The 19,974-nt window shown below is 39.4% G+C and overlaps 1 protein-coding gene across 3 annotated transcripts in view; it reads left to right on the plus strand.

Annotated features, from left to right (window-relative positions):
- LOC127412189 (TATA-binding protein-associated factor 172-like) overlaps positions 1–19,974 on the plus strand; it is a 57,817-nt gene that overhangs the window by 31,715 nt on the left and 6,128 nt on the right. For all 3 annotated transcript variants that reach the window (XM_051648350.1, XM_051648348.1, XM_051648349.1), the window contains 11 exons: positions 389–537; positions 5,657–5,809; positions 6,143–6,264; positions 6,366–6,533; positions 11,459–11,536; positions 11,615–11,744; positions 11,846–11,987; positions 16,882–17,012; positions 17,317–17,442; positions 17,529–17,681; positions 17,871–18,082. In XM_051648350.1, the coding sequence (XP_051504310.1) occupies positions 389–537; positions 5,657–5,809; positions 6,143–6,264; positions 6,366–6,533; positions 11,459–11,536; positions 11,615–11,744; positions 11,846–11,987; positions 16,882–17,012; positions 17,317–17,442; positions 17,529–17,681; positions 17,871–18,082 (1,564 nt within the window). The remainder of the gene's footprint in view (positions 1–388; positions 538–5,656; positions 5,810–6,142; positions 6,265–6,365; positions 6,534–11,458; positions 11,537–11,614; positions 11,745–11,845; positions 11,988–16,881; positions 17,013–17,316; positions 17,443–17,528; positions 17,682–17,870; positions 18,083–19,974) is intronic.

Raw genomic sequence — 19,974 nt, forward strand, 5'->3', positions numbered from 1 at the left:
ACAGACACACTCCAAAATCTTGTAGAAAGCCTTTCCATAAGAGTGGAAGTTGTTATAGCTGCAAAGGGGGGACCAACTCTATATTAATGCTTATGGATTTAGAATGGGCTGTCATAAAAGCTCCTGTAGGTGTAATGTGTAGGTGTCCCAATACTTTTGTCCATATAGTGTATGTAGTAACCATTGTATTAAAGCAATAATGCACTCAAGGTCTTTATTTTGCTATATACTCTGCTGCCTCTCTTGCTAAAATACACATGGTATATCATAATCATACTATACATAATACATTCTTCTGTCTGTTACAACATGGGTAAGACTTGCAAGCATTTAAAGTGTGTAAATAGGTGTTTAGAGCACAGATATTATCCCTGACCACAGTATCCAGGTGTGATGGAGCAGCTGGATGTGGATATTGTGCCCTACATTGTGCTGCTGGTGGTCCCTGTGCTGGGCCGCATGAGTGACCCCTGTGACAGTGTGAGATTCATGGCGACTCAGTGCTTTGCTACTCTCATCAGATTGCTCCCGCTCGAGGTAAGAGCTAAGTGACCAGCACAGTCCAACATTGGTACAGTACACATGCTGTCAAAATAACAAAAACATCACCATAAAAGTAATACAAAAGTGGTTTGTATGACTTGTGCATTATATTCCAAGTCTTCTGAAGCCATATGATTTATGACTGACTTAATTTCAGTCTGTTCCTCAATTATTGTTCACTGAAAATCCTCCCCTTCTGGTTTTTTTTCCCATGTTCTGTTCTTGGTATAGGCATCGGTATACTTCATATGAAATCGCAGAATGAGTGTGATGTCATTTTGAAAAAGATTTTAAATTGTTTTTATTTTATTAGTCTACAAAAAGAGTCAAATCTACTAAAATATGCTTAAGTGCCCATTCACACAGTTGTATTTTGTGCTACTTCACTCGTGTCATCTGCAGCCGAAAGCCACTCGCACATCTGCCCAAAGTGAGATGCCTCTTATCATACTTCTGTCTGTATTCTGAACATTAACACTCGTATATGCACATCTTTGCAGTAGTGTCCATGCCATCATAAATTACAATAACAGAGTGTAACTGGCTAATATTATGTGTGGATATAGTTAGGGATGGGCTCGAGTACTCCAATGTTATGGATCAGCTAGGGATCGTGTTAACTGGGGATGTGCGTGTGAATAATTTTACTTGCCTTTTCAGCAGATTCGTTTAATGTGTATTGTCAAGTATCAAAGAAAAGATGTTTTGCACATTATAAAAACTGTTGATATCATTATTAAACTGAGTTTTTTCATTGATGTCTGTTCTAATGAATTTGACAGTTTAAGAGCGTTTCACAGGTTAACATGGTTGCCCATGTTAACGTGGGACATTGGTTTGAATGGGAACTGGCGATTACACTAAAGCATCATATGCTGATATGTGTCAATATACTTTCAATTGTTTTATTTCATTATAATGAATAATGGCTTGATGAACTAATAGTTTGAGTAACTTTCTCAGACAGAGTGAATGAATAATTAGAGATGGGACACTGGTCCAGTGGTAAGTTATATTGGCAGTAAGCATTGCGACCTGGGTTCAAATCTCGATCAATCAGGACAAATTTGAAGCTATGTTGCAGATTATGATGTATTGTTAACAGGTCTATTGAAAACAATTTTTTAAATCACATACACAGACACATTTTATTATAATTTGTTTTTTAAATCAATCAAAATTGCAACTGAATCTAACAGACAGTAATTACAGTATACTCTACTGAATTTTCTGAGAATGGTTGAATTACTGAGGAAAAAAATGTGAACTACATTTTCTAAAGTTTATAGGCTTTTTAAAATTGATTGAATTGAAAATTTAAGATTGAAATCTGAACTTTCTCATGCTTTCTCAGAGTACCATTTATTCTTACCCATTGGTCAATTTGGTATTTGTACTTGCTCTCCACCAAAAATATTGCACTGTTCTGAACGATCATCTTTTGGCAGTGTCATGGGTAGTCAAACATACAACATTGTTATGCAAAGAACAATTGAAAAGTAAAAGATGCTATTATAACAATTTAAATAAAAATGCAGGTACTCAGGGAATTGAACCCTGGTCTGTATGCATAGTTAGCAAACACACTATATGTTGACACATATAAGCCTATGATGCTTTAGTGTTGCAAATAAAAATACTTCCAGATGCAATTTACTGCTCTGACAAGTGTAATCACCAGTTCCCATTCAAACCAATGTCACACGTTAACATGAGCAACAATGTTACCCTGTGAAACCATGTTAAAATCACTCTTAAACTGTGTCAAATTCATTGGAACAGACATAGATCATACAAAGCGGGTTAATAATGATACCAACATTTTTTATATGATGTGTAAAACGCCTTTTCTTGGCTTCTTGGCAGTTCACATTGAACAAATCTGCTGAAAATGTAAGTAAAATTATTCATGCGCACGCTCATACCCCCAGTTAACACGATCACCAGTCGATCCATAACACCGGTACTCGGACGTGGCAGCAATGATCGATCATTAAAACGATGATCGATGGTGATCATGCATGATGTGACTTTTCACTTGATTTGAAATTCAGTGACAATTACCTGACAACTAAACACAAATGTGTCAGAGGGAGCTTATTTTTAATTTTGAGATTGATTACGATGTGGTTTTGAGGGGTACATTGATTGTCAGAGACATCTCTGCAACCAAACTGATATATGGCGCTACAGTGCTATCGTTACGATAATCAAAAGAGTGTAATTAACTGTGTTTTGAACACCTGTCTCTACAAAACATTTGCTAAACGTTTTATTATCCTTTAATGTAAGAACTTTGACTCGTTAATGGATATTATTTAATAAAAGTTAATGTTTGTCACTGACTGTAAACCTCCCTGCCCTGGGTGCCGAAATGTTTACGTGACGTAACACACATGCATCTCGACGAAATGGGAGTTGAAGATTTCTGCACGAGTTTCCAAGTTAGAAGTCCGACATAATGTGTCATTCCGTTGCACTTTCCCCAGTTGAAATGTGGAAATTCCGACTCTCAGAGTTGAATGGAATGCTTCACCGCAGCAACAACAATACAGAGCATCGCGGCTTTCCCGACAGGAGCGAACACTTGGGGAGATACACGCGCACACACACACCAGGCGTGTGGCAGTGGACGCAACGCGCTGAAGCAGCACATAAACAGCAGGCGAGTGTTTCAAATAGCTAGACAGAGCGCAGCTTAATGTAACAGAATACAGCATCTTCAAAACTGAACTTCAACTTAACATGCATAGTAAAAACGCGATGGTTATGGTGTCTCCTGTTAAGCCAACTGCGATTTGAAAATAGACTGTTCAGACAGTCACTAAAAAAACTGGTGCGCGCTTACCAAGATTACTACGGTAACCTGAAGGAAGAACAGACGGATGCATCGTTGTGCACATTTTCATTGAGTTGGGCAGCGAATCTTCACATAATGACAAAATATGTTGCATTATATTTTGATTATGCAATCTTTTGTACATTTTGTTACAGATTATTTTATAACAGCCTATAATAATGAATAGACAATACGCTGGAACAACAAGACGCAATGCAGCAGCCAAAGATGTTTGTCAGACATGTTATTATATATATACAGTTATGTACATGTCATTGCCCCTCGAGTACTCAATGAGTAATGAGTTGGAATACTCAAGTAGACAAAATGGGGGCCTGGGTAGCTCCGCGAGTATTGACGCTGACTACCACCCCTGGAGTCGCGAGTTCGAATCCAGGGTGTGCTGAGGGACTCCAACCAGGTCTCCTAAGCAACCAAATTGGCCCGGTTGCTAGGGAGGGTAGAGTCACATTGGGTAACCTCCTCATGTTCGCTATAATGTGTGGTTCTCACTCTCGGTGGGGCGTTGTGCGTGGATGTCGCGGAGAATAGTGTGGGCCTCCACACGCGCTATATCTCCGCGGTAACGCGCTCAACAAACCACGTAATAAGATGCGTGGATTGACGGTCTCGGACGCGGAGGCAACTGAGATTCGTCCTCCGCCACCTGGATTGAGGCGAGTCACTACCACAAGGACTTAGAGCGGATTGGGAATTGGGCATTCCAAAATTGGGGAGAAAAGGGGAGGAAAAAAAAAATTGACAAAATGCCCATCCTTAGGTATAGTGCATTAGCGCCATGAATGCAGAACATAAACATGACAATTTACACATTATCTACTGCATATTCACTCACTGTGCACTTTATTAGGAACCCCTGTACACATACATATGCAATTTTCTAATCAGTCAATCATGTGGCTGCAGTGCATAAAATTAGGCAGATACTGGTCAGGAGCTTCAGTAAATGTTCACATCAAATATCAGAATGGGTAAAAAAAATTGGATCTCAGTGATTTTGACCATGGCTTGATTGTTGGTGCCAGACGTGCTAGATTGTGTATTTCTGTAACTGCTGATCTTCTGGGATTTTCACGCACAAAAGTCTCTAGAGTTTGCTCAGAATGGTGCCAAAAACAAAAAACATCCAGTAAGCGGCAGTTCTGCAGACGGAAACGTCAACGGAGAATATCCAGAATGGTTTGAGCTGACAAAGGCTCCCGTAACTCCGATAACCTCTCTGTACAATTGTAGTGAGTAGAATAGCATCTCAGAATACACATGTCGAACATTGAGGCAGAGGGGCTACAACAGCAGAAGACCATGTCGGGTTCCACTTCTGTCAGCCAAGAACAGAAAGCTGAGGCTGCAGTGGGCACAAGTTCATCAAAACTGGACAGTTGAAGACTAAAAAAACGTAGCCTGGTCTGATGAATCGCACAAATGTAAGGGTCAGAATTTGGCGGCAACAGCATGAATCAATGGATCCAACCTTCCATGTGTCAACATTCCAGGCGGGTGGTGGTGTAATGGTGTGGGAAATGTTTTCACACTTTGTCCATTCAATACCAATCAGTCATCGCTTTAATGCTACAGCCTGTTTGAGTATTGTTGCTGACCATGTGCATCCCTTCATGTCCAAAATGTACCCATCTTCTAATGGCTACTTCCATCATGATAATGCCCCATGTCACAAAGCAAAAGTCGTCTCAAACTGGTTTCATGAACATGACAATGAGTTCACTGTTCTTCAGTAGCCTTCCCAGTCACTGGATCTGAATCCAATAGAACACCTTTGGGATGTGGTAGAACGGGAGATTCGCATGAATGTGCAGCTGACAAAAATTGTAAACAGAAATTGCATATTGCTATCATGTCAACATGGAACATTGGAAACACGCCACAAAGAGTGATGCTAGAGATGCTGTGTTGAGTGCAAAGGGAGGCCCTACCCAGTATTAGTATAGTGTTCCTAATAAAGTGCTCAGCGAGTGTATATTACTTTAAATCATCATCACGTGGTTAAAACAGCTTATTTTACTGATCTCGTGTGAATGCTACTCCTAGAATGAGTAGAATTGGTTTTACATGTAGTCTCGTGCACCCTCATATTTAAATGCTCCTCTAAACACCTTCCCCCAGTTGCGTGGCTGGTGTTTAAATGTTGCTCATCTTTTTTCTTTAAGTGAAGAACGAAAAACAACTTTGCTGTGAGTATACCAGGGCCTTATGTTGGAGATGAATCTCATCTTATTTCACTTAAATTTATTTCAGGCTGGAATCCCAGACCCACCGTCTATGTCTGAAGATCTGATTCGCCAGAAGGCCAGAGAGCGGCACTTCCTCGAGCAGCTGCTGGATGGAAGAAAACTGGACAGTTACAAGATTCCAGTGCCCATCAAAGCAGAGCTCAGAAAGTACCAGCAGGTGTGTGGTGTGGATCTGTCCAAATTTATTTATTTATTTTTTGCCAATCCTCACTAGAGTAAATAGATTTACATGTCTTAATTCTGATAGGTTGTTTCTGTGGCCAATATGCAGGCCCAGACAGAATCTGTGGACTTTTTCTGCATTTTCTGCCTGGGTGGAAAATATATGGAATGGATTTAAATATGGTAACATTTGGTAAAAAGACCTGATGGAATTAAACCAATAAACAGCTACTGAACATATGCAGGTTCATGGGTTGTATGTTTCTCCAAGGATGCTTGGTTTTAATATGAAGTTCTTACTGTTTTTTTTTTTTTTTTTTTTGTGTAGGATGGTGTGAACTGGCTGGCGTTTCTCAACAAGTACAAGCTTCATGGGATCTTGTGTGATGATATGGGTCTGGGTAAGACCCTGCAGTCCATCTGTATACTGGCGGGTGATCATTTCCTCAGGTACACCCTAAAACTAGCTTCATGCAACACAAGCAGTTTTGTTGTGAAGAATACACTAGTGTGTGCATCATAATCGACCTGCTTAATTTTTGTGTGTTCAGGGCTCAAGAGTACACTAGGACGAAGGGTCCAGATTGTTGCCCTTTGCCCTCTATAGTGATGTGTCCACCCACCCTAACTGGCCACTGGGTGGATGAGGTTGGCAAATTTTGCTCTAAAGAGTATCTCAATCCTTTGCACTATACAGGCCCCCCCACAGAAAGAGCACGGTATGACCATTTAAAGAAGTACATTTACTGATTTAAAAGAATATTGAGGGTTAAATTAGACAATTTCAATTAAGTAGTTCAAGTGCTTTTGTATGTGGACAGCTTTCCTGCTGTGTATTCATTGCAAATGCATTACTCAACACATTTCCTGTTCATTTTTACAAATTGGGGTTAGGGCTGGGTGATATGGCTTCAAAAATTATATCTCGATTTTTCGGCCTATTGACGATATTCAATATATCTCGATAATTATGTATTTGCTCTGAAATGACTTTTTTTTTAAATCAGAGGAACCATAATTTCATGCAATCAATTGTAGCCAAGTAGATTTAATATTTTATGGGCATTAAATCAAAATCTATTTAAAAATTAAAAAAAGGCATGTTTCCCTACAGTTTTGCACTAAATGAACACAAGGGAGAATGAGATCTAATCATTGTCATTGATATGCACTTTTATATTTTATATACAATGATACATAGTAACTTAATAAAAAAACATTATTTACCTTCATATATTTTTACTAAATCATTATTTTTGTAAATGAGCACTTTGTTGAATTTTTTTTAAATATTGCATGATACTAAATTATTACTGTGGGACCCAGTCAAGTTTATTATTCTAATACTAAATTATAATTATTATTTTGAGGATTAGATTTGTTTTATTTAAAAGTGATATATTTCTTTCCTATTTACTTTCACCTGAAGCTGTTATTTGGACACTTCACATGGAGCCTTTATTTTGACGCTTTCAAAATTGTGTTGTTTGCAATGCACTGCATCTGGTGAAGTGCTGTTGTCCACTCCTTTTCTCTTATACTATGCCGCCTTTGTAGATTTGTATAATAATTTGTAGTGGTTTCGAAATTTTGGTATTGCACGAATGCTTGAACATTCAGTACTTTGTTTCACAGTGCATGTGATCTGCTCTAAAAGCACTAAAAACCTGCATGAGTCCTGCGCGTGCACAGAACAGCCCGTCACCCATTCTGAAGCACACACAGACCATGTTTATCTGTCTTGTAACGCAGTCCATTGCAATTTTATAAACACATAAGACTTTATTGCTATTTTGCTGTTAATTTGATTAATTGTGCTGCCCAGAAGGATAGTGAAATTAGTTACTGATGCGCTTTTTATTTGGCCATTAAGTTTCATGAAATGCACATTAAAATCATTGCGATATTCACGATATTACTTAATTTGATTTCATCAGCCAAATCATCACGATTATATCGTGAATATTCAAAATTTGCCCAGCCCTAATTGGGGTACAAGTCAAAGTTTTCTGTGGTAATTGATAGCATGTCACAGAGGCTGTTGATAGACCTTAAGTTGTATTTAAAGGATTAGTTCACCCAAAAATGAGAATTCTCTTATGATGTACTCACCTTTAAGTTATCCCAGATGTGTATGTCTTTCCTTCAGAAGAACTGAAATTAAGAATTTAAGCACATTTCAGCTCTGTTTGTCCATACAATGAAAGCAAATGGTGCAATGATGCTGCTGGCTGTTTGATGGTCCAAAAGGCATATTTAGGCAGCATAAAATTACTCCGCATGACTCCAGTTGATCAATGAATGTCTTCTGAAGCAAATTGATAGGTTTGTGTAGAAAATAAATCTAGAATTAAAACTTAAACTTTTAAAAAATGCTTGCTGCTACCAGTCGACCCATCACGGAGCTGTTGCGTGGCGTAAGCGCAATGGCGCTTTCACGCGAGAAGTCGGAAGCATGCTTTGTATACAACAGAGCAACTAACGTCACACATGAGTTATGTCATTTCAAACTGAAATACAGCGGTGGGCGGACGCAATGATTAAAAGGTAAAAAACGTTTTAATGATCGATTTGTTTCTTACACAAACCTATCGTTCTATTTACTTGGCTCCAGACTGCCAAAGAGCACAACTGAGTGTATACCTTCATATCTCCTTCCTTGCCGAGAACCTAATATAAATGCTGTCACCTTGTGACTTGTTGATGATGTGGCCATGTATAAAATGCCCATCATGCACGTCTAGATGCTGAGAACCTGCAGTGGTGTGAGCGCAGCTATTAGGGCATAGTCACAGCTGTATCCCTGCAGTATTGTGTTGTCTGGAGGTTGTTTTGTGTAGTAGCACACCTTCGGGACAGCGCTGTGGATGAATCTGCACGTTCTTTGTGCTTATGCCTCTTATTGGCTGGAGTTTGTTTTGTGGAGTATTTCTTGCAGGTCACTGGAGTGATTAGGTCATTTGTTGCACTCATGTAGCAGTTGAATGAGCCGTCTCACTGAACATTCGTTTGACTGTCCGAGGAAAATGAATGGCCCATTATTTGCCTCTAAAGCACGTATTCTATCAGCCTCTTCTCAGCAGTTCCCTGTCACTTTAAGCTTTCTTTTATAATGATAAAAGGCAAATATCAATAAAACTTCTATTATATACCGTCTGCAAATATGCAAATATCTCGTTTAAACAGATGTAATTCAAGAACCTCACGAAAATCCAGCGTTTGTTTTTTTTTTTCGTCGAGCGCTCAACTAAGATCTACCTCTGAATCACGTATTCTATTAGCCAGAATCAAAACTTCAGGATTTAAAGTTCCTCTGATTCACAACTCTTGACGGTCAGCACGTGACAATCCAAGCAGGCAATCCAGGCCATTTAAACTGTCAGGAGATTGCTGCTCGCGCTGAATCTGCACGAGCACGTGAGTGCAACCAAAGTCTTTCTAGCAAGTCAGTCCACTGTCGGCTATGTTTGGAACGCTCTCGGGAGGCTATTTCCAGTCATGACAATGCATCGCCTATCTACTTGAATGAGGAAAGACCGAAATCTCCAAAACCGTTGGTCAAGATTATGATCAAAGAACATATTTCAAATCAGCAGTAAAATCTGACAACACTGGTATCATAAATGGTGCTCCTTTACCTCAGATTATGCTAAAAAATAAAATTTTCCCAGCTTTTATAGCTAATGCACATGCTCGTTCTCTAGTTGATTGACAGGCGATGTCTGTATCTAAAAGGTGATTGGCTCTTTTACCTGTAAGGCGGGACTTCCTATCTACACCCATTGACCGCTGGCTGCAGTTAGGCGTTCTAATTTCTCCCATTCATTTTAAAGAAGTGGCCCATCTCTGGTGCTACTTCAAGGTAAAAGCGCTTCTCGTCTGCTATAAGTAAATGTCTTATTCACTATACACAGTACAATGTACAGTAGACCTTTTTGCATGGACTTTGACGCATTTCTGCCTTATTTAGCAACATAAATCTAGCATTTTAGCAATCAAATCTATTATACATTTTTTTAAATATTGAGTGTAAATTTATAACATTATGGTTATTGTTATATTACCCTGGAATTAGTTTAAAAAAAGGAATTGCCACAGCTGTGAGGGGGTTTTGATTACAGCTGCTGAGAGTGTGACCGTGCTGTTCCTTGGGTGCAAAAAAAACTGATGGTGGCATTCTTAAAGGCATCAGTCGTTTCAACCCTCTATGCAGAGTCCTGATCCTGCAGTGGGAAATTGTATTTTGTGTTTTCCCCTCTGGATTTCTGTTGGGCCTGAGATTTAAAAAAAAAAAAAATAAAAAAAAACTTTGCTTGCCATCACGAGATGTGTTAGTGAGTTGCATGCTCTGTGGCTCCGCAATGCAGTTTTGTCTGGAGGATTCAAGAATTGTGCTGTGACCAAACCGGCCTTTTTACAGAAGGTCAAGCCAATACATTAAAAGTGCCATTGTATAGCTGTTGTTTGACTCTGCAAATCATTTTGAGCCCTAGGTATATTGACAGCTTGTCTTGCCAGTGCCTTGTGCTTTTTGCTACTACAGCACATGATGGGCTATGGTCAGTTATCTATTTGTTTTACCTTTATCTATTTGTTACATTGGCACTGCCCTGTCGAAGAACAGACTTGCACATTGAAAATTTTACACAGGTTTTTACGCCTATTCATGAAATTCTGGTCGACCCGTCGAAATGCCATTCTTCATGGCTTCACGGGTTCAGATCACTGATGTTCTGCGGCAATAACTTGGAATTCACAAAGTACATGTTTATGATTAGGCTTAATGTAGTACACATCTACATTTATTATAAAATAGTGTTGGGTAACCAGACTCACTCGTGATGGGATGCAAGTCATCAATCACCACCTTCACTGTAGATTTGTAATTTGAGTATTCATATGAATGCTTTGTGTTGTTTATTTATTCAACACGTTATTAATGCACATCTCCCTTCTGCATGCGTAACTGACTCTGTACAATGACAGCAATGGGAAATGTTAATGTTCTGATTCATTTTTTAGTAATCTCTTTGTGACCTTTCTTATTCACAAAATAGTTGATCAACTCAGGTCATCACTCATTATAATGGGAAGGACTTGTGTAATACTTCCTGATATTTCCGGTAGATCATGGGTTTAATTCCCAGGGAACACACAACTTAATATATACTCTGTGGATAAAGTGTCTGCAAATGCATAAATGTAATGTACTTGCAATCTTGCTAGTCCCTATAGCAACAGACCCTTGTGACATCTTTGTTATTCATCTTCCACTCAGTAGTGCTCTTTGGCAGTCTGGAGCCAGTCATAGAACCACAGTTACATAAGTAACCAACAATTTGCTTCAGGAGACATTCAGTGATCGACTGGAGTTGTGTGGAGTGCTTTTATGTTGCCTAAATATGCCTTTTGGTCCGTCAAACAGCCAACAGTGTCATGGCACCCGTTCGCTTTCATTTTATGGACAAACAGCTGAAATGTGCTTATAAAAATCTTCATTTCGGTTCTGCTGAAGAAGGAAAGACATACACATCTGGGATGGGTTAAAGGTGAGTAAATCATGTGAGAATTATCATTTTTGGGTGAACTAATCCTTTAAAACTGAATATGCCTTGGTTTGTAATTTGAGTGTCATTCTCTGCAGGTTACAACACCAAGTGAAAAAACACAATCTTGTTGTTGCCTCATATGATGTTGTTAGGAATGACATCGACTTTTTCAGGTAACATTGTTTATCATTCAAAGACGTATGTACAATGGGGTAAATGGAAATCGATCATATAAATGTCCTCCTTTACAGGGATATTAAATTTAATTACTGTATCCTTGATGAGGGTCACGTCATTAAGAATGGGAAGACTAAACTCTCCAAGGCAATCAAGCAGCTAACTGCCAACTATAGAATAATCCTTTCAGGAACACCAATTCAGGTGAGGGTATTTTTTTGGAATGTCTTGTGTACTTAATTTGTTTTGTCTAACATATTTGCAAAGGTTACAAACCAGCAACTGTTCTTTTTCTGTCTCTATAGAACAATGTTCTGGAGTTATGGTCACTCTTTGACTTCCTGATGCCAGGCTTTCTTGGTACGGAGCGGCAGTTTGCCGCCCGCTATGGGAAGCCTATCCTTGCCAGTCGAGATGCTAAAAGTTCCTCACGGGAGCAGGAAGCAGGTGTGATTGTCACATCTTTCCATTTCCTGGCTTTAACAATATACACTTCTCAGTCTCAAGTTCGTATTGAGATAAACGCTGTACTGAGGTGGACTAGACATTGATTATTTTAAATTTAGATATACTGTATGACTATTTGGTTTCTTTTTGGGTCATTCTCAGAGAAGAGGGCTTTTTCCTTTTTGAATGTTCTGTAAGATTGTAAATATTATGTCTAATATTCTAAATATTTTGTTGGCCGGGGTTCTCTAATTGGTGGATCTTTCTTTGCTGGACCATGGGTAATGTAGTTGTTCACCAGAAATTCTGCTATTAAACACGATTTTGCCCTGTTATTATGGGACACTTTTAAATCATGGCAGACTGTGATTTCTAAAATGGTATTGGTAACTGCAAATTGCGTTTGAATGATGTTGCATCCACGCACCTAGGTGTCAGTGTAAGTCCAAGATGAAACAAAAAAATGTATGGGTGCACCTTTAATTGGGTGCATTATGCCATCTCATCTTTATAGTGCAGTTAGCTTTTACTGGCCTTGTGTTCATGATCATAACTCTAGAAGATGCTTATTAAAAAGAAGTTAATGCAGATATTTTTAGTAATATCCATTTTTCAGTTATCATTTCTATTATCATTATTGTTATTAAAGCTGCACTACGGAACTTTGTGCTCTCTGCGACAGCTGTACAATATATTACAGTTGAAGTCAGAAGTTTACATACACTTAGGTTGAAGTCATTAAAACTAATTTTCTAACCACTCCACAGATTTCATATTAGCAAACTATAGTTTTGCAAGTCATTTAGGACATCTACTTTGTGCATGACATGAGTAATTTTTTCAACAATTGTTTACCGACAGATTGTTTCAATTTTATTTGACTATATCACAATTCCAGTGGGTCAGAAGTTTACATACACTAAGTTAACTGCTGTTTAGCAGCTTGGAAAATTCCAGAAAGTTATGTAAAGTCTTTAGACAATTAGCCAATTAGCTTCTGATAGGCTAATTGGAGTCAATTGGAGGTGTACCTGTGGATTCATTTTAAGGCCTACCTTCAAACTCGGTGCCTCTTTGCTTGACATCATGGCTGATTTCTTTTGATTTTCCCAAGACCTCAGAAAAATAATTTGTGCACCTCCACAAGTCTGGGTCATCCTTGGGAGCAATTTCCTAATGCCTGAAGGTACCACATTCATCTGCACAAACAATAGTATGCAAGTATAAACACCATGGGACCATGCAGCCATCATACTGTCTCAGAAAGGAGACACATTCTATCTCCTAGAGATCAATGTATTTTTTGGGGAAATTGCAAATCAATCCCAGAACGACAGCAAAGTACCTTGTGAAGATGCTGGAGGAAATAGGTAGACAAGTATCTATATCCACAGTAAAATGAGTCCTATATTGACATAACCTGAAAGGGTAGCTCGGCAAGGAAGAAGCCACTGCTCCAAAACCGACATAAAAAAGCCAGACTACAGTTTGCAAGTGCACATGGGAACAAAGATCTTACTTTTTGGAGAAATGTCCTCTGATCTGATGAATCAAAATGGCCATAATGACCATCATTATGTTTGGAGGAAAATGGGTGAGGCTTGCAAGCCGAAGAACACTATCCCAACCATGAAGCATATGGTGGCAGCATCATGTTATGGGGGTGCTTTGCTGCAGGAGGGACTGGTGCACTTCACAAAATAGATGGCATCATGAGGAAGGAAAATTATATGGATATATTGAAGCAACATCAAGACATCAGCCAGAAATGTAAAGCTCGGTCGCAAATTGGTCTTCCAGTTGGACAATGACCCCAAGCATACCTCCAAAGTTGTGGAAAAATGGCTTAAGGACAACAAAGTCAAGGTATTGGAGTGGTCATCACAAAGCCCTGAGCTCAATCTGATAGAAAAAGCATGTGCGAGCAAGAAGGCCTACAAACCTGACTCGGTTACACCAGTTCTGTCTGGAGGAATGGGCCACACTTCCAGCAACTTATTGTGAGAAGCTTGTGGAAGACTACCCAAAATGTTTGACCCAAGTTAAACAATATAAAGGCAATGCTACCAAATACTAACAAAGTGTATGTAAACTTCTGACCCACTGGGAATGTGATGAAAGAAATCTTTCTCTCTACCATTATTCTGACATTTAACATTCTTAAAATAGTGATCCTAACTGACCGAAGACAGGGAAAGTTTTCTACGATTAAATGTCAGGAATTGTGAAAACTGAGTTTAAATGTATTTGGCTAAGGTGTATGTAAACTTCTGACTTCAACTGTATATTGTACAGCCTCAGTTGATAATGCAAGTAAAGCGTAATACTACAATAGTACGTCTATGTACTGCACGCAATAAAACTAGTAAACGAGGATTCTGTAATGATGGGGATGAAATATACTTTATTAAACATGAAAATATCAAGTAACAATTACAATGTTTCATTAATTCCTTAAGCAGTAAAGTTGTACTAAAGACAAAATAAACAAATGAATGTTTGTTTAAATTAAACAAATTAATATGTACATTTACTTTGCTATGAAATCTGTACAAGTTGAGATGATTATTCATTTCATGGGAAACTACCTTTTAGTAGCCTAACTCGTACCTATAGGGGCTTTTAAACGGACTATTATCTGCTAACAGGACAATGGAAAGTGAAAACTTGTGCATTTCTGCGACTGGGGTAAAATTAAATGAGAAAACAACGGCGCACACTTAGGGAATCTCAAAACTACAGCAATGTTAAAATACTCAGAAGTCATGAATATTAGTAAACAAGTTACAGTAACTTCACCGGAAAATGTAGATCCATCGCGATCAGTTAACCCTTGTGTGACCGTCGGGACATTTTGGCTGTGTTAATGCCAACGGCTTAACTTTTGCCAAAGGTGTGTGTTTTTTGGGGAATAAAAGTTCCTATAATACATCTATAATACACTGTGTACACAAAATAGTTACACTCAGGACTTTAAGGACAAAAATGTCCCCTTTGAAACCCATTAAAACAGCAATATTATATATATATATTACCTAATTGACAGAGGACACGCTTAATATCAACCCCGTTGTTGTGATTTTATGTTTGTCATTAAACAAGAGGAAGACCTTTTAATCATCCTTCCTGAAAGCATGTTGTCATTTTGACAATTTATGATTTATGGAACAGTACATTGATTTAATAAGGGGTACATAAAATGGTAACGGGGTTGATGCATAACCTGCAGATACAGCTCCAAGTCTCTAATAAAACATTGTCAACTTCCGTTTAAAAAAATATACAGGTGCATCTCAATAAATTAGAATGTCGTGGAAAAGTTCATTTATTTCAGTAATTCAACTCAAATTGTGAAACTCGTGTATTAAATAAATTCAGTGCACACAGACTGAAGTAGTTTAAGTCTTTGGTTCTTTTAATTGTGATGATTTTGGCTCACATTTAACAAAAACCCACCAATTCACTATCTCAAAAAATTAGAATATGGTGACATGCTAATCAGCTAATCAACTCAAAACACCTGCAAAGGTTTCCTGAGCCTTCAAAATGGTCTCTCAGTTTGGTTCACTAGGCTACACAATCATGGGGAAGACTGCTGATCTGACAGTTGTCCAGAAGACAATCATTGACACCCTTCACAAGGAGGGTAAGCCACAAACATTCATTGCCAAAGAAGCTGGCTGTTCACAGAGTGCTGTATCCAAGCATGTTAACAGAAAGTTGAGTGGAAGGAAAAAGTGTGGAAGAAAAAGATGCACAACCAACCGAGAGAACCACAGCCTTATGAGGATTGTCAAGCAAAATCGATTCAAGAATTTGGGTGAACTTCACAAGGAATGGACTGAGGTTGGGGTCAAGGCATCAAGAGCCACCGCACACAGACGTGTCAAGGAATTTGGCTACAGTTGTCGTATTCCTCTTGTTAAGCCACTCCTGAACCACAGACAACGTCAGAGGCGTCTTACCTGGGTTAAGGAGAAGAAGAACTGGACTGTTGCCCAGTGGTCCAAAGTCCTCTTTTCAGATGAGAGCAAGTTTTGTATTTCATTTGGAAACCAAGGTCCTAGAGTCTGGAGGAAGGGTGGAGAAGCTCATAGCCCAAGTTGCTTGAAGTCCAGTGTTAAGTTTCCACAGTCTGTGATGATTTGGGGTGCAATGTCATCATCTGGTGTTGGTCCATTGTGTTTTTTGAAAACCAAAGTCACTGCACCCGTTTACCAAGAACTTTTGGAGCACTTCATGCTTCCTTCTGCTGACCAGCTTTTTAAAGATGCTGATTTCATTTTCCAGCAGGATTTGGCACCTGCCCACACTGCCAAAAGCACCAAAAGTTGGTTAAATGACCATGGTGTTGGTGTGCTTGACTGGCCAGCAAACTCACCAGACCTGAACCCCATAGAGAATCTATGGGGTATTGTCAAGAAGGAAAATGAGAAACAAGAGACCAAAAAATGCAGATGAGCTGAAGGCCACTGTCAAAGAAACCTGGGCTTCCATACCACCTCAGCAGTGCCACAAACTGATCACCTCCATGCCACGCCGAATTGAGGCAGTAATTAAAGCAAAAGGAGCCCCTACCAAGTATTGAGTACATATACAGTAAATGAACATACTTTCCAGAAGGCCGACAATTCACTAAAAATATTTTTTTTAATTGGTCTTATGATGTATTCTAATTTTTTGAGATAGTGAATTGGTGGGTTTTTGTTAAATGTGAGCCAAAATCATCACAATTAAAAGAACCAAAGACTTAAACTACTTCAGTCTGTGTGCATTGAATTTATTTAATACACGAGTTTCACAATTTGAGTTGAATTACTGAAATAAATGAACTTTTCCACGACATTCTAATTTATTGAGATGCACCTGTATATATTTGGGGTGTATGTTTCAGGTGTGTTGGCAATGGAGGCACTGCATAGACAGGTTCTTCCCTTCCTCCTGAGGAGAATGAAGGATGATGTTCTTCAAGATCTGCCTCCCAAGATCATACAAGATTACTACTGCAACCTCAGTCCTCTACAGGTACAAAATAAATACTGGACATTTGTCAAGGATGTGGCTGATTAAATTGTCATTACAGCAAGTGTTGTACGGTGACTTCAGCAGCCACAAAGGAAATCAAAGTGCATAACACTAAACACAATTGAAAATAACATTTATGGGCACTCATAAAACACTTCAACACTCCAGGTAGTCTGTACTAATAAGAATCTCCAATCTGCTCTACTTGCAACTCCAAAGTAGTAATGCAACAAATTATAATTTATAAAAATATTATTTGTATGGGTGACAATCACTCTTTTTTCTTACACCTGTGCCTGCTCAGGTTCAACTGTATGAAGACTTTTCAAAGTCGCGTGCAAAGGTGAATGTGGATGACGTGATCTCCACTGCATCTGCGCAAGAGGAGGAAGAGAAGCCAAAACTCAAGGCCACTGGACACGTCTTCCAGGTTGATCCCAGGAAAACAAATGATATGAGGACAAGGATATTCTTCTCTCAATCAAACCATCTGTAATGATCTGTTGCTTGTTTCAGGCTCTGCAGTACTTGAGGAAGCTGTGCAATCACCCATCGCTGGTGTTGACTCCTCAACACCCAGAATACAAACACATCACCGAGCAGCTGGCCAGCCAACACTCCAGCCTCCGAGACATCCACCACGCACCAAAACTCTCTGCCCTCAAACAGGTGCTCTCCACATACCCATACCCATATTTCCAAAGTCCTAGCTCATTATTCATAAGTGACCATATTGTCTCGGCCAATGTAAGATTTTTGATTTTTATTAGTTAGATACATTTTAACATAAATATAATCTTATGTAAATTACAGACTTGGTAGTAGGAGCATATATTTTTGTTCCATTTTAATTCTCAGTTATTGTTGGACTGTGGACTGGGTTCTGCTGGTTCGTCCGATGGTGGCACAGAGGCTGTGGTGGCTCAGCATCGGGTTCTGATCTTCTGCCAGCTGAAGAGCATGCTGGACATTGTTGAGCAGGATTTGCTCAAACCACAACTGCCCACTGTCACTTACCTCAGACTGGATGGAAGTGTTCAGGCCGGCCTCAGACACTCCATAGTCTCCAGGTGAGGCCTTAACCATGCCAACCACATTTCAGGATATAATATTTTCTGGCTAATATAATTTTGGACTCTAATAATTTTGATGGGGTTCGCACAAGGTCCTTGAAGTGCTTAAAGTGCTTGAATTTAGCTTTTAGAAATTGAAGTAATATTTCTATGCAGTTAGCATGCCTGAGAAACAAATATACATTTTCCACACACCCTTTTATATTCTTAACATAAAAAGTGACCAACCACAGCTTTTGTTTTTTTACGTGGTGTATAGGGATGGGTAAAGAACAAAGGTCTTCTGTGTTGTTTCTGAATGTCGATGTGGATACACAACCCTCTACAATGCGACTATTTAAGTAAAAATCCCATGAATTTATTCCATAGACGAATTTATTTTCAACGATAGTTTATAAACCTTTAAAGACCGACCTACCTTGAGCCTTGTATATGCTTTCATTGAAGCCATCTGCCTGTTATTTCAACTTCATTGTTTAAAAATCATGTTTGATAGCGGAATTCATGTTAAACAACTATATTACCCATAGTCCAGCAGAGAAAGCTTCACCAATCAGAGAACCACGGCCAACAAAGCCCACGAATCATGTCTCAGAGTGACCGCCACTCCCATGACGCACTGTGAATGACATAATCAAGTCGGTGTCTCTTCACCCTTAAACTACTTATCTTAATATATACTTATGTACAGTGCATCCGGAAAGTATTCACAGTGCTTCACTTTTTCCACATTTTGTTATGTTACAGCCTTATTCCAAAATGGATTAAATTCATTATTTTCCTCAAAATTCTACAAACAATACCCCATAATGACAACGTGAAAGAAGTTTGTTTGAGATCTTTGCAAATTTATTAAAAATAAAAAATGAAAAAAATCACATGTACATAAGTATTCACAGCCTTTGCTCAATACTTTGTTGAAGCACCTTTGGCACCAATTACAGCCTCAAGTCTTTTTGAGTATGATGCTACAAGCTTGGCACACCTATTTTTGGGCAGTTTCTCCCATTCTTCTTTGCAGGACCTCTCAAGATCCATCAGGTTGGATAGGGAGCGTCGGTGCACAGCCATTTTCAGATCTCTCCAGAGATGTTCAATCGGGTTCAAGTCTGGGCTCTGGCTGGGCCACTCAAGGACATTCACAGAGTTGTCCCGGAGCCACTCCTTTGTTATCTTGGCTGTGTGCTTAGGGTCGTTGTCCTGTTGGAAGATGAACCTTCGCCCCAGTCTGAGGTCCAGAGTGCTCTGGAGCAGGTTTTCATCAAGGATGTTTCTTTACATTGCTGCATTCATCTTTCCCTCGAGCCTGACTTGATACCCACAGCATGATGCTGCCACCACCATGCTTCACTGTAGGGATGGTATTGGCCAGGTGATGAGCGGTGCCTGGTTTCCTCCAGACATGACGCTTGCCATTCAGGCCAAAGAGTTCAATCTTTGTTTCTCATGGTCTGAGAGTCCTTCAGGTACCTTTTGGCAAACTCCAGGCAGGCTGTCATGTGCCTTTTACTGAGGAGTGGCTTCCGTCTGGCCACTCTACCATACAGGCCTGATTGGTGGAGTGCTGCAGAGATGGTTGTTCTTCTGTAAGGTTCTCCTCTCTCCACAGAGAAATGCTGGAGCTCTGTCAGAGTGACCATCGGGTTCTTGGTCACCTCCCTGACTAAGGCCCTTCTCCCCCGATCGCTCAGTTTGGCTGGGCGACCAGTTCTAGGAAGAGCCCTGGTGGTTCCAAACTTCTTCCACGATGGAAGAAGTCCCAATGAGGCCACTGTGCTCATTGGGACCTTCAATGCTGCAGACATTTTTCTGTACCCTTCCTCAGATCTGTGCCTCGATACAATCCTCTTGAAGGTCTACAGACAATTCCTTGGACTTCATGGCTTGGT

The sequence above is a fragment of the Myxocyprinus asiaticus genome, chromosome 21, assembly GCF_019703515.2.
Source record: "Myxocyprinus asiaticus isolate MX2 ecotype Aquarium Trade chromosome 21, UBuf_Myxa_2, whole genome shotgun sequence".
In the NCBI taxonomy this organism is placed as follows: Eukaryota; Metazoa; Chordata; class Actinopteri; order Cypriniformes; family Catostomidae; genus Myxocyprinus; species Myxocyprinus asiaticus.